The sequence below is a fragment of the Octopus bimaculoides genome, chromosome 20 (genome assembly GCF_001194135.2).
Source record: "Octopus bimaculoides isolate UCB-OBI-ISO-001 chromosome 20, ASM119413v2, whole genome shotgun sequence".
NCBI lineage: Eukaryota > Metazoa > Mollusca > Cephalopoda > Octopoda > Octopodidae > Octopus > Octopus bimaculoides.
Window position 1 is genome coordinate 15,957,604 of NC_069000.1, and position 15,865 is coordinate 15,973,468.

The 15,865-nt window shown below is 35.8% G+C and overlaps 2 protein-coding genes across 2 annotated transcripts in view; one reads left to right on the forward strand and one right to left on the reverse strand.

Moving 5' to 3' along the window:
- The window catches only part of LOC106879103 (programmed cell death protein 5), an 11,420-nt gene extending 2,281 nt beyond the window's left edge, over positions 1–9,139 (forward strand). Inside the window, exons 2-5 of the mRNA XM_014928539.1 lie at positions 1,077–1,191; positions 4,363–4,454; positions 6,657–6,728; positions 8,975–9,139. Coding sequence (XP_014784025.1) covers positions 1,077–1,191; positions 4,363–4,454; positions 6,657–6,728; positions 8,975–9,022 — 327 coding nt within the window. The 3' untranslated portion in view covers positions 9,023–9,139. The remainder of the gene's footprint in view (positions 1–1,076; positions 1,192–4,362; positions 4,455–6,656; positions 6,729–8,974) is intronic.
- The window catches only part of LOC106879101 (coiled-coil domain-containing protein 90B, mitochondrial), a 21,228-nt gene continuing 13,773 nt past the window's right edge, over positions 8,411–15,865 (reverse strand). Inside the window, exons 3-7 of the mRNA XM_014928537.2 lie at positions 14,377–14,480; positions 12,706–12,807; positions 10,365–10,478; positions 10,069–10,183; positions 8,411–9,582 (exon numbers count right to left, since the gene is read on the reverse strand). Of these exons, the coding sequence (XP_014784023.1) occupies positions 9,527–9,582; positions 10,069–10,183; positions 10,365–10,478; positions 12,706–12,807; positions 14,377–14,480 (491 nt within the window). The 3' untranslated portion in view covers positions 8,411–9,526. The remainder of the gene's footprint in view (positions 9,583–10,068; positions 10,184–10,364; positions 10,479–12,705; positions 12,808–14,376; positions 14,481–15,865) is intronic.

The following is a 15,865-nucleotide window of genomic DNA, read 5'->3' on the forward strand; positions in this document are numbered from 1 at the left end:
TACTATAGCCTCAGGCCGACCAAAGCCTTGTGAGTGGAATTGGTAGACGGAAACTGAAAGAAGCCCATCGTATATATGTATATATATATATTTATATATATATATATGTGTGTGTGTCCCTCTAATATATCCCTCAACGTGGCACACTCAAAACAATGCCCCAGAGCACCCATCTGGTTACTTCATTCATAACTGCACAAGTTAACATGTCTTGGCTCTGCTGATTCTACACAAAACCCTTTTGGTTTGTGATGTTTTAGCCCTGGGAAAGTTAGTTTTTATTCTACTTAACCATTGATTTTTTATTACCTGGGTGTGAGACATTTAAAAACTAAAAAGAAAAAAAAGTACAGAAATCTTAATTACAAAATTAAAAAAAAACAAACTAAGTAATGCTTATCAAACTATACACAGGCCTTCGACTTGTGACTGGTTTGATAAGTGTCAATGCATGAAACTCTTGGACCTTGAGTCACTTTGTTACCTCTGCTAAATATTAAAAATATACATATACTCATATTTTTTAGTTCTATTTTTCCTGTTTGCGTCAACATTCCTGTGTCATCATCATTGTTTAGCGTCCGCTTTCCATGCTAGCATGGGTTGGACGATTTGACTGAGGACTGGTGAAACCAGATGGCTACACCAGGCTCCAATCTGATTTGGCAGAGTTTCTACAGCTGGATGCCCTTCCTAACGCCAACCACTCCGAGAGTGTAGTGGGTGCTTTTACGTGCCACCGGCATGAAGGCCAGTCAGGCGGTACTGGCAACGGCCACGCTCAAAATGGTGTATTTTATGTGCCACCCGCACAAGAGCCAGTCCAGGGGCACTGGCAACGATCTCTATTTGTAAACTATAATAAAGTAAATTTTAATATTCAAATTTTAATTTTAGCTGCAATATTTTAAGTAAAAAGTTTCTTCTTCTTTACTTTACTAGAAGTAATAGCTTGTCCTATACTTTTCCAGGTTTATAATCTTAAGAATATGACTTTTCATGCTCACATTTTTCCATGTAATGTACATATGCATGCATTTATATGTATTTATTTATTTTATTTACTTTCATTGTAGATGTCTAACAGTAATCACCGTAGTAAAGAAGAGACAGAACAGAAACTTCAGCAACAAGAAGAGCTGAGAAATTCAATATTGTCTCAAGTATTAGATCAATCAGCCCGAGCTAGATGTATGTATCCTCATATGAATTCCTTATTTAATTCTTAACTGAAAATCTTCATCACCATGCTTTATGACTGTTTTCTATGCTGGCATGTGTCGGATGGATTGGAAGATATTTTTCTCCAAGTTTAATTTTTGGCCTGGTTTCAATGGCTGGATGCCCTTCCTATAATACCACCCACTTTACTGCGTGGCACTAGCACTACAGAGGTTGCCTTGCTGCCAGTAAGACTAAAGAGCCGTCTGGGGTTCTACATTGTTGCTGCTTGAGTGCATTTTGTGGCGTCTGTACTAGTGAGGCTGCCTTTCATCTTGGAATGTTGCAAAGCAAAAGGGAGCCTCCCTCCCTTCCCATAATTGATTGAAGAAATTTATTGGGAGAGAATGGAAATGGGGAGATGTTGGGATGCGAGTAATGAAGATAGAAGGGAAAAGTAATGTTGGATTAGTGTAAAGGAGAGCAAGGACACAGTGGTAATGATAATGAGGTGGGTTGAGTAGGAGAACTTAAGTGATGAGATAGGTCAGTCTGTCTGCCATACAAGCATAATTTAGGCATGAGGAGATACAATGCTACTCCAGTTATATATGGGTGAGTAGAGTGGTGTGTGTAGGAAAAAGATGATGATGATGTGCTGGGGATATCTTCAAGAACATGGTGACAAGAAAGTCAGGGTGGGTGAGTAGAGGTTATCGGAGAGCAGTCTCTCCTCACTCAAGTGTCATCATTTGAGAGTAATGAAGTCCTGGAGTCAATATAATAGACCATATCTGCCACCAAAATTTGTTACCATGAGCTTATTGAACTAAATACTTGGTGAACATGATCTGTAGCCTGGTTTAATTTCATACCTGAACACAGCTTCATATTCAATAACATGCATGTGTATATATTATAAATGCCAATTCTTAAAATCTGCCCTTTTTAACTTCAATCTTTGCAGTTTAATTCTTTCATGCTAGCATGGAAGGTAGACATTAAACGTTGATGATGGAGAAAAGTGGATAAAAGACTCATCTATGGTTTTGAAGTAATTAATTTGTATGTTTGTATCCTGTGTTAGCTGTGATGTATAAGCATTATTTAGAAGGATTGCTTTAGTACTATGGTTAGGATGTCTGTCACGTTTACAGAAAATGTGGGTTCATGTCCCACATTTTATAAATAATAGTGAGTAGAATATTGGCTTCAAATTCTGGCACATGGCCAGAAATTGTGGGGAAGGGGCTAAGTAGATTGACCCTAGTGCTCAACTGGTATTTCATTGACCCCCCAAAAAGATGAAAGACAAAGTTGACCTCGGCAGGATTTGAACTCAGTATGTAAAGCCAGACAAAATGCCGCTAAGTATTTTACTCAGCATGCTAACAATTTTGCCAGCTTGCTGTGGAATATTGGTGAAAAAAACTCCTTGGATGGAAAAAAAATTCTAAGCTATAACATTTCAGTTGTACTTGGAATTTGGAATATATACCCAAATGTTTGTATCAGCTAAGTTTGTCTTACATCACGGCAATTTAACATTTTAATAAAGATTTATTTACCCTCCACCTCCAAAAAAAAACAAAACAAAACAAAAAGTCTGGTCACCTTTCATAAACCTAAAGTGATGATTTTAACCAAAACATTAAATTTTAGTAATTTAGTAGCTGCTTTGATATGCTTTTGGTCTTTATATCCATAATCTACTAAAGAGTCAACAGGTAAAATTCTTCAGAATGTTTTTTCTGGCCTAATGTTTTTCACAGTTAAACTGGCCAAAAACGGCTACCATAAACACAGGGCTATTTTATTGCTCTGTCTATCTGTATGTTGTGTTTTAGATATGTTACTTTAGTTAACAGAATACGTTTCACTGCTTCTTTCAGGAAGAGATGTCTTATTAAGTTTCATAATTAATATACTAATACAATCTTTGAAAGTAAATTATTTTTAATGGTAGAACTTGAAGTAGGTAAAGCTATAAATAGTAGCATGCAGAATATTGTGTTAAAATCCCTTTGGATTGTAAAAAGTCAGGGTTTTTTTAACACTAATAGTCTACGTGCTGTTATTTGTAGCTTTATCTAATTTGAATTTTACTAAGAAAATAATTTACATTATAACTACTGTAATTTCTAAATTCTTGTATTCTAAACAACCTAATATCAAAGACTATAACTCTATAAGTGGAGATGCAATGGCCCAGTGGTTAGGGCAGTGAATTCGCAGTCATAGGATCGCGGTTTCGATTCCCAGACCGGGCGTTGGGAGTGTTTATTGAGCGAAAACACCTAAAAGCTCCACGAGGCTCCGGCAGGGGATGGTGGCGAACCCTGCTGTACTCTTTCACCACAACTTTCTCTCACTCTTACTTCCTGTTTCTGTTGCGCCTGTAATTCAAAGGGTCAGCCTTGTCACACTGTGTCATGCTGAATCTCCCCGAGAACTGCATTAAGGGTACACGTGTCTGTGGAGTGCTCACCCACTTGCACGTTAATTTCACGAGCAAACTGTTCCGTTGATCGGATCAACTGGAACCCTCGACGTCGTAAGCGACGGAGTGCCAACAATAACTCCATAAATCATCAGTTAACGTCCGTTCTCCATGCTGGCCTGGGTTGAAAAGTTTGACAGGAACTGGCCAGCAGCCAAAATTCCATTCTGTTTTTTTTCTTGGCATGGTTTCTATGGTTGGATGCCGTTCCTAAGGCCAACCACTTTAGGGAACATACTGGGCGCTTTTAACATGGCACCAGCATGGGCACTTTTACATGGTGTTGGCATGGGTGCTTCTACATGGTGCTGGTATGGATGCTTATCCGTGGCACTGGCACAGGTGTTTCTACATGGTGCCAGCAAGGATGCTTTCACATGGTGCTGGCATGGACACACATGTAGCACTGGCACTCACAAGTCTGGAAAACTAGAACCTCAGCTAAGTGTTAATGGAGTTTAATTAAATGATTCTAAATGTCAAACAAAACATGATTACATGTCCTCTACTAAAATATATATTTTCAATGCATGTTTTTTTTTTTTTTTTTTTTTTTTTTTTTTTTTTTTTTCATCTGGATTACTTAATGGTTTTGCTGGCCTATTTAGAATATTAAAAATTGACACATGACTAGCATGCTCTGTTCTGAATAAAGTCACTTTAAGAAAAAAAAAAAAAAAATCATCTGTTTTCTCTTTCAGTAAATACCATTGCAGTTGCTAAACCAGAAAAGGCTAAAATGGTTGAGAGCATGTTATGTCAAATGGCAACAAGTGGACAGATTGCCGGAAAGGTTAGTATTGCATTATTATATTATGAAAATGACTCAACTGTTTGCAGTTTGCCATGGTGTAGCTAGTTGATTTGTGTTTGTACTTGACTGTGTATTTTAGTGTGTGTGTACAGTGAAGGTATGTGGCTTAGTGGTTAGGGTATTTAGCTCATGATCGCAAGGTTGTGAGTTCAGTTCCTAGTGATATGTTGTACTTGAGCAAGACACTTTATTTCATGTTGCTCCAGTCCATTCAGTTGGCAAAACTGAGTGGTGCCTGTATTTCAAAGGGCCAGCCTTGTCTCACACTGTGTTACGCTGAATCTCTTTGAGAACTATGTTAAGGGTACCCATGTCTGTGGAGTGCGCACCCACATGCATGTTAATTTAACGAGCAGGCTGTTCTGTTGATTGGATCAACTGGAACCCTCTTCATTGTAATTGACAGAGTGACAGTGATATGTTTGTATGCCCCCACCCTCACTCTTTCTCACCATCATTTAACATCCATTTTTCTATGCATGTGTTAGATGTAATTTGTTGAGGTAGATTTCCTACAGCTGGATGCCCTTTCTGTCATTAACCCTTATCTGTTTCCAAGCTTGGTAATATTTCTTATGGCCAGACATGTTACCATGGGAGACTGGAAATGATTCAACATAACTTCTTTGGTGATGCTTGTTTACAACTATCATGTAATATCATGACACACACACACACTTCTTTCAGTTACCAAATCTGATCACAAGGCTTTGGTTAGCCTGGGACTATAGTAGAAGACACTTGCTCAAGGTGCTGCACTGTAGGATTGAACCCAACACCACAGTTGAGAAGCAAGCTTCTAACCACATGGCCATGCATGTACCTACACGTACATTGAAATATGTGAAAAGGTGCTGTATTTCTGTTGCATGACTCAGTTACTGCACCTACAATGTGAGAAGTACACCTATGCCACCCACTTAATTTATTCAGGTGTTGTTTGCCTGTGAGAAACCTAGCAGGGCTCTCTACATAGCACACATACTCGTTTCCTCTCCAGCATCTCTACACTACCTCCAGATCTATCTTTCATCTTGTCAACATTTTGTCTTGTTGTGTGTGTAATTAGTTTACATTACTTGTGAGCTTTGCTCAGCTGTTTGAACAGCTCTGAAGCTCAGCTCACCAAACATAGAATATATTGCTATTACTAGTTGTAGGCATCTTGTACATATTGTGGGTCATGTTCTAAAATTTGCATCTATTTGGAAATTTGGGCTGCTACAATAAGCAGTTTAATTGATCTTCAACTATTTTTTTTTCTGGCCATCTCTGCTTTGATCTTACGCATCTTACCCAGTGGTTTCTAAAAGAATGAGCTGCACATCATAGTAGAAGAATAATTGGTGGGGGAATTTTGATAAAGTAATAATTACTTCACTTATTAGGAGTACTTTGTTAAATAATCCCTGTGCTTCTTCTGGGGGAAGTTGAGAGAACCACTCACCTAGTGTACAGAACCCATATCTGGTAGTTGTCTTTGACATCAGTGCTTTGCATTTTCCTCAGTTCAGTTCTGATTAAATTTTTTTAAACTCAGGTCAGCCCAGTCAACTTTGACTGAGTAGATTTATGATCAAAGACATAATGTAATCTAGGATTACGTTATCAAATATGTCCTTGTTTGTAAAGTCAGTAAGATTTGGCTTGAGGGGAATCTGATATTTCTAGCGATACAAATGACCATGTATATTAAACTACTTTTTGAACAGTTTAAAATGTAAAGGTTAATAAAAATTACTTTTGGATATTTTTCCTTTCATTTATATTTCAGTAAGTTTGTCGTAACACAAATACTAGTTAATTATCAGTTCAATGCTAAGTTAACAGTTAGATAAAGACTTTCCTTTACTTGTATGTTTGTAGGTTAAGTTTGTAAGTTAAAAGGGCGTTGAATTGGTAGAATGAATAAGGTGATGCTAACTAAAACACATTACAATATTTAAATTTGTCCTATGACCTGGGTTAAATCCCAACTTTGTCATTCATTTTTACAGGAAATCAATAAAAAGAACCAGTAATACACTGAAGTTGGCTTAAATCTAATTTCACATGGAAAAATATAATTGTTTAATGGAAAAATTAGCTTTACATCAAGCAAAATATTTTTGTTTTTCATACTATTTAATTTACAATTATTTTTGGTTGAGCAGATAATTATCTTCCGGTTTCTGTTTGCAGCTTAGTGAAAACCATCTAATTAGTCTATTGGAACAAGTTAGTGAGCAGACGCAGCGAAAAACAACAGTAAAGGTAAGAATTTTTTTTTTTTAATTAAAAAGTGCTTCGCATCCATACAAATCTTGGTTTGATGAAACCTCTTGTATGTGTGTGCGTGTATAGTAGTGTCCCTTTATGATACGAAAAAAGAAAAAAAAGGTTTAGTACTTTGCTAAAAGGTTTGTGAAAATAAGTATTAAGCTCAGTGGTGATGGTGCCATGTAAAAATCACCCAGTATACTCCGTAGATTGGTGGGCATCCAGCTGTAGAAACCAAACCAAAAGCAGACTATGGAACTTGGTGCAATCCCTGGTCTTGCCAGTTCCTGTTAAACTGTCCAATCCATGGCAGCATGGAAAACTGATGATAAATGTTGATGATATTCAGCTAAAACCCTTGGCATCCCATCATGCTTGCAGTCATTGACTGAAACCAGTAAAAGAATATAACTGTTGAACATTTTTTCCAAGCTTTGGCTCAACATGTCTGATCTACCATAACTAGATGTTCTTGATAAAATTAATTTTGTTAGGTTAATCACAAAAGTCTAGCTTACATCAACACAGTTCATTTATTAAAAAAAAAAAAATATGATATGATGTGATGAGGTAAAATAGAGCCTTTATGTAGTTAAGCTCTTTATCAAGCTTATTAGTTTTTTATTCTGAAAGTAGATTGTATAAAAAGTGTGAAGCTGTTGAAGACATTCTGCATATGTTGTGTGGATATACTGAATGTGTCATGATTGTTAGTAATTGAAATGGGAAAAAGAGTAAAAATGTCTTAAGTTAACTATGATGATAGTTAAACTAAGTTTGACAATCTTTTAAGTGTTTTGTGAAAATACGTATTATTTAATATTCAAATATTCTTTTTTTATGAAACCATCATCTAACGTCTGTTTTCCATGCTGGCATGGGTTGGTTGGATGGCTTGACTGAAAACTGGTAAGCTGGAGAGCTGCACCGGGTTTCAATCTGATTTGGCATGGTTTCTACAGCTGGATGTCTTTCTTAATGCCAGCCACTCGAAGAGTGTAGTGAGTGCTTTTTACGTGCCAGTTATGGAACACTGGCATCAGCCATGACTACCATCTCACTTGGTTTGACAGGTCTTCTCAAGCACAGTATACTGCCAAAAGTCTTGGTCACTTGTCACTGCCTCTCTGAGGCCCAAAGTTTGATGGGTACTTTTCATGTGCCACCAGCACGGATACCAGGTATGCGACACTGGCATTGACCACGACTGATTTCACTTGGCTTGACAGGTCTTCTCAAGCACAGAATATTGCCCAACGTTTTAAGGATGCATTTTATGTGCCACAGCTGTGAGTACCAGTTACATGACGCTCGCATTGGCAATGACTGTGATTTCACTTGGCTTGGCAGGTCTTCTCAAGCATGGCATATCGCCACAGGTCTCGGTCATTTGTCATTGCCTCATTGAGGCTCAACGTTTGAAGATCATGCTTCATCACCTCATCCCATGTCTTCCATAGGTTCCCTTCACAGTTACAGATCAGCACTTCTTCACACAGCTGTCCTTGTCTGTAAACAGTGTTTGTCAAAGATACAAAACTACACTTTTTAGTTTGTCATCGTAAGAGGTGTAGTTTTGTATCTTTTGTCAGTTGTATTGTAAACTCATCAACAAAACCACTTTCTTTGAATATAATTATGCAAATTTTCTTAGGTAAAAATTATAACTACACATATCATTATGATCAGATTTTTATTTAACATTATAAAATAGGGTACTTTTTTTTTCCGTTTATCTGCATATCCAGGAGATGAATAACCAAGAAATAAATACAAGATAAGTTACCAGTTGAGAGGATGGTGGATTGTATTTTGTTAACATTTGAAGTCTTTTGCCAGCATTTTGTAATATACCCATGACCAAGTCACTTAGTTCTTAAGTAGTGCAGTCCACCTAGCTATTTGAAGGCACCACATAGTGGTTTGAGTTGTCACTGTAAGCATTGCAAATTTAAAACCTCCTAGAATGTCATTCACTTCTACCCATGGGAAAATTAACTGGTGATAGATTGACATTCTAGCTTCAGAGATTCACTCTAATCTACTCAGTCTTGTGGAAAGCAGAAATGTGCATCATTCTGGTGAATGGCAGAAATTCACAAAAACATCTTGATCCCAATTTTAAAAAAAATATATACTTTATCAAATGCATAATAACTTAAATACATATTTGTCTGCCTATGTGTTATATACAATTTCACATTAAAAATTCAAATTTTTTTTTTTCCATATATTTTCAGTTTGACCGAAGAAGAGTTCAAATGGATGACTCTGATGATGACTATTAATTATATTCATATTCACACCTGGACTTATACCATTGGCTAATTTTTTTCCCACTTGCTTTCTCTTCAATTATATTCTAAAAAACAAAACAGGAATAAATCTGTATTTTTTTTTCTAGATATGGATGCATTTCTTTCTTAAATGCTTCTAGGTAAATACTACGTTGATTTTTGACTTAGGTAAACATCCGTCCATATTTTGTCTCGAAACACCATTTTATGTGATATTACAATTTTTCTCCATCCTTAAACTTGCAGACAAAGGAGCAGGTTATGCCTTATTTAATTGTTAAAATATCTAAAGAAGAATGTCTGTGTGTGCACCTGAGCTTTTTTAATGGAAGGGAGGGAAATTTTACTATTTAATTAACTTCTTAGAAAAGCTCATATTCAGCAAACTTATGACCACTGGAAGCTTGTAAATTTCAAGTCTCTCCATTTGGTTCAACAATGAAATAAAAAATATATTGATTTGTAAGTTCTTGTTGGATTGATTTTGAGTTGTGGTCAGGACCATAGACGATAAAAACCAAGAGAAATTGTCAGACATGAGAAAATGGTTCCTGGAAATAGACAAAGAAATAAGCGATAATAATATGTAAAACGAGATTTTCAGTTCTAGTTTAAACTTATCCAAAAGCTAAGCAAAAATTATGATGCAGATTGGTGAGTTTCACCGAGGCTACAAAAGTAGCTTTTCACAGCATGTATTTTGATGCTTTGATACTAGATATTAAATTGAGAAGCCAGCAGTTCATATTGTCACTAACTGGCATGTGTGGTGTCTGATCAAGAAACTACACTCTCAAATAACCCAGTTGACCGAGCTGTAAATAGAGACCAAAGAAAAGTCATTCTCAGATGGCACAGTCTCCATACTTTGAATAACAGCAGCACTGTGAAGTTTATTTTTGTAGTTCTAGCTAGCAGATACATGTGCTTCACCAAACTAAACATTACTTTAGAGGAAGTCTTCTGTATCTCTCCCTAACTTCCCACACACAGTATAATGGCTTATAGGTATTCTCACCGTAAAACAATGAACCTACCTCCAGCATATTTCAGGACATCATTTCTGTGTTGCTCAAATGTTGTGCGGAGATCAGCAATTTTTGTATCAATTTTATTATTGATATTCGAAATTTGGGTTTCTTTATCAGCAAACTTGAAATTTAAAAATAAAGTGATTTTATGACAATCGTTGCAGGTTATTAACTTCAAATGTAATATTTAAGTTTTATTTCTTACTTCAACAACATTACTATAAATACAAAATGTTTTAGGATTAATCCAAAAATGCTACTTCTATTATTCAGTGTTGCATATAGAATAGCCAAACACGTACCTCTTCGTTGGTACGGCCTCTTTCAAGGTTTACATCCAGTAAGATTTTCCCTTCCAGTTTAGATACTTCATCTCTTACAGTATCCTTTAGTTGCAATATATCTCTACTCTGTTTCTGAAAAGAAGTTTAAAAAAACTCACAAAAATTATTAAGGTAACCAAAGAAACTGTTTGTCTTCTATATGACACTAAAACAGAAACATTTTGATCTATTAAGTTCTGCTGGTTGGAGTGAAAATGCAAATTAAGATTTAAAATGCAAAATGTTAACAAACCACTGACAGGTTGGGGACTATAAAATGATTGGATGTTTATGAAAATGACTGTTTTAAGTAACAAATTGAAGAAAAGCAACCTTATCCCTAAATCATTAAAATAAATTTATCCCTAAATCATTTAAGTCTCAGCAACAGTTGAATTGTACAAGTGTATTGAACTCTATATCTGTCTCTCTCTCTATATATATATATATGCACACACACAATGTATACAGTTAAATATTTCAATCAGTGTTTCCCAACCTATTTTCCTGTGGGCCTCACTATAACTTTCCAGAAAAATGTATGTCCCTCCAGTGGTTGGAAAAAAAAGCAACAACTCTATTTTTAATATTTTATCACAATTATTTCATAAAAAAAAAAACGTACATTATTGACTAAGAAATAAAGAAGTGAATCACTTTGAGAGCCTTGTGCCTGTCAACTACAGCAGATTTTGTTAGCTTCAGCCATGACATTAGTAATAGTGCTATACTGTAGCAAACAGTCTTCAAAGAGTACGTTTGGCTGGAGGGATTGGTTTGGTTAGGCTTAGTATAGGTGAAGTTTGTTTGCTGTGAAAAGAAGATACCCACAATTCCATGTACCACTAAAAAAAAAAAAGTTTTGGGTCCCATGCTCCATCATGATTTTCCTATCCCTCACTGGAGGGGCACATGCTCCATGTTGGGAACCACTGATCATTTATGTATTAACATAAATATCCATATAAAACTTCATTAGTTTAATGCCCGTTATGTGTAGATTTTTTCTAGTAATTTTTGATGTTTAAATGTAAAAATATTTAAATTAGCCTTCTTATATGCTATAACAGTACTTGTGTGTGTGTGCATATATATATATATCGGATCTAATTTAACACCTATATAACCACTCAGTCCCTTTATCAATAATCTAACACTAGTCCCTTCCCATTTTCTACCCTCCCCCCATGGTGTTTATATTGTTACTCTCCACTATTCCCCTTACATAACTATAAATCTCTTCCTAAATTTACTTTACCATCCTTCATAAACCAATACAGAATCATTGTACCTTACCTCTCTTCTATTCTCCTTCAGCTATAAGGGCTACTTTAGGCCCTTAAGTTTTGTATGTTTCAAAGTGAAAATCACTAAAGCTGGTACCATGAAAAATTACCCAATATACTCGGCAAAGTGGTTGGCGTTAATCATTTTACAGAGATCGGGACCTGACAGAATCCTCTGACATATTGGATCCTGCAAAACCATCCAGCCAATGCCAGCGTAGATGATAGACATTAAATGAAAATGATAAAATTCTCATTTTTATCCCCTTAAAATTCTACAACTGATTTTCCTAATTAATCACAGATTCTATTTAAACTTATACTGCCTGTTGTTGTTTATTCATGATGCTTCAAATATGCTTTTAATGAGAGAAAACAACAAAATTGAAAGCCTGGGGACAAGCTGTAATAATTCTTTACATCTGAACAACATTGTTTCATGCAAATGATTATATGTAGTGATTGTTTAAAAATTATTGATTCCCAAATAAGCTTAAAAAGATTAAGAAATGTTTTTTTCTGCATAGGATGAGTTGTCTCACCCTGATATTTATTATGTTTTTAACACAGCACTGCCATAAGAAATTATCTCAGGGCAAATAGCACAATAACTGGCCTGTCGATGGTGTGTACACTTTAGGTATGATATGTAGATGGCTATTTATATTTAATACTGCTTCAATTTTGTATGCAAGATTTTTAATCAACTGGGCAGGTATTTGCAACATCAGTGAATGTTTTATTCACTGTTTCCTATATCACAGCCAACAAACTCTTGTCTGAGCATGTGGCTGTCTGCAAGCATGCATCATTGAGAATCCCACAAAAAGACCGAAATGCACCTGCATTCTTGCTGGCCAGTAGTGGATGAATTTTCGTTTCTGGTCTGATATTTGTATTTTTAACACAGCATGTCCATAAGAGATGTCACTGCAGTGACTGGCCTTTCAATAGTGTATATACGTTAAGTGTGGTATACAGCTGGCTATCTTAAAATTTCTTGAAATATTTTGTAAAAACAAAAACAACTTTACTTCTGTTATATTGCGTAGGTTTGAGAATTCACTTTTCTCAAGAATGATCATGTCCTTCTTCACAGCTGCAATTTCAGCCAATAATTGCTGGGTTACAATTTCCTGCAGAAAAACGTGAAAAAATTAAATAGAAGACATTGCACAATAAAAATGGAATTTGTTTATGAAATGCTTTCTCTTTTCAATTGTCTGTGGTCATCCAATTAAAACGCAACTTGAGATCTAGATTCCTTAATTTTGTCATTAGTTACGCATGTAACATACCAATATAGCTAATATATATATATATATATATATATATTTTATAAGTATTAGGTCTTTAATAAAGCATTCAAAACTTTATAAGGCTGCAAACAGCCAATGTAATATTTGGAAAAATTTTAATTACCCAGGACCAAATTAGTAATTCTTTGAATTAGTTAAATCCATATAATATTCCTTGTAAATTTAATGATTAAATCTAGTTTCTAAAATTGTCAATATTGGAGTGGCTGGTATTCGGAAGGGCATCCAGCCATAGAAACCCATGCCAAATCAGACTGGAGTCTGGTGCAGTCTTCCAGCTTACCAGCCCCGGTCAAACCATCCAACCCATGCCAGCATGACCAATGGACGTTAAATGATGATGATTCTGAGACAATTGGCAGGAAAAAAGAAAACACAAGAAGTCATCTCTTCCCATTGTAGATATCATAATAATTTTGTTCTCTTAAAATTTTTCAAATTTTGGCACAAGGCCAGTAATTTAAGGGATGGGAGTAAGTTGATTACATCAGCCCCAGTGCTCAACTGGCACTTATCCCAGAAAGGATGAAAGACAAAGTTGACCTTGGCAGAATTTGAACTCAGATGGATGAAATGCTGTCAAGCATTTTGCCTGTTGTGTTAATAATTCTGCCATATAGGCATAGGAGTGGCTGTGTGGTAAGTAGCTTGCCTACCAACTACATGGTTCCGGGTTCAGTCCCACTGCGTGGCATCTTGGGCAAGTATCTTCTATAGCCTCGGGTCGACCAAAGCCTGGTGAGTGGATTTGGTAGACGGAAACTGAAAGAAGCCCGTCGTATATATGTATGTGTGTCTGTGTTTGTCCCCCCCCCCCAATATTGCTTGACAACAGATGCTGGTGTGTTTACATCCCCGTAACTTAGCGGTTCGACAAAAGGGACCGATAGAATAAGTACTAGGCTTACAAAGAATAAGTCCTGGGGTCGATTTGCTCGACTAAAAGCGGTGCTCTAGCATGGCCACAGTCAAAAGACTGGAACAAGTAAAAGAGTATACAAAAATGTAGAAAATTATTAAGAAAGCCTTTTCAGATTTTATATGGGAAGATGTGGGTGAATTTAATTCAGAATTTACTAAAATTTTGAATTAATAAAGACCAAATTAGTAATTCTTTGAATTAGTTAAATGCATTGAGCACTTCTTGTAAAAGTTAATGATTAAATAAATTAGTTTGTAATAATGGTCAGGTAAGAAAAAGAAATACACATGAAGTCTCCCCCCCCCCTACAGTATTTTATAACAATGTTCTATTAAAATTAATTGAAATATTAATACACAAAGATGTACAATATCAGAAAAAAGAAACCTTTTTATATTTAATTTGGGAATGGGTGGGAAAATTCAATTAATTCAGAATTTGTTAGAATTTTGAAAGTAGTTTACCTGTTGTGTTTTTGTAACCATCTCTTTAGATTGTTGTTCAAGTGTCATATTAACTACTTCGACAAGAGCTTCAGTGATAGCTTCAGCTTGTTCAATTGTGAAGCCTGTTGAATATAAGCATAATTAGCAAACTGTCATCTATTTTCATCAATAAATTTTTTTTTTTCCTCTGAAGTTATGATCAGTATTGATTTGGGTTAACTCAAATTATAACTGCCTCGGGCTTGACTATAACCATATGTATATTTTGACTCAAAGACATGAATCAGCTAGTTAAATAATATGCCTATAACAGCTTAGTTGTCCCTCTTGCATATACATCAACTAATATCCTTTTGTACACCATTTTGAGCGTGGCCATTGCCAGTACCGCTTGACTGGCTTTCGTGCCGGTGGCACGTAAAAACACCCACTACACTCTCTGAGTGGTTGGCGTTAGGAAGGGCATCCAGCTGTAGAAACTCTGCCAAATCAGATTGGAGCCTGGTGTAGCCATCCGGTTTCACCAGTCCTCAGTCAAATCATCCAACCCATGCTAGCATGGAAAGTGGACGTTAAACGACGACGACATAAACATTATTCATGCTTTAGAAAGCAGAAATAGCAGAGATTTGAATATAGTTAGCTTCTCCCTTCCACCAGAGTCAACCTGTCTTTCTCTGATTACAAGGGTGAAAAAATATTTTTGAAAAAGATGTATTCAGTACATAACTAAATACATCTTTTACAAATCCAAGGGCTTCTGCCTATGTTAACAATAATCATGCTGTTTAAGTAAACAAACATATAAAAGTATTTCTCCCCCAATTTGTTTCCTCATTTCCATTGTGTAGCCATTACATTGTCACAAGCTATGGACTGACACACTGATATAAGTTCAGGTCACTATTGCGGTATTGTCAGAACATTTTTTTATACATTGTTATTAGTGTATTAGTAGAGTAATGGACAAGGTATCTTATGGAATTTCGTTTGGTAGTGTGTTAGACTACCAATTGAAATCTGACAAAAGTCAACTTTGCCTTTCATCATTCTCCAATACAAATAACAATATAATCTACAGACAAGGCAGTGTGGTTTGGAAGTTCATTTTGTAACCACCTGTTTTTGGGTGTTGTACTACAGGGAAGCACATTGGGCAAGTGCTTTTGCTACAGCCTCGGATTGACTAAAGCTATATGAGTGATATCTTGTCAAACAGGAACTAAAAGGAAAAAAAAGCTGTGTGTGCGTTTGTATATGTACATACACATGAACATGTAAATGTGTGTGTGTATGTATATATATATATATATATGGTGTTGCCATCCAGTTTCACCAGTCCTCAGTCAAATCGTCCAACCCATGCTAGCATGGAAAGCGGACGTTAAACGATGATGATGATATATATATATATATATATATATATATATATATGTGTGTGTGTGTGTCTCATCCCTAGTATCAGGTCATCCCATAAGTTCTGTCTGAATTTTGAATGTAACTATGT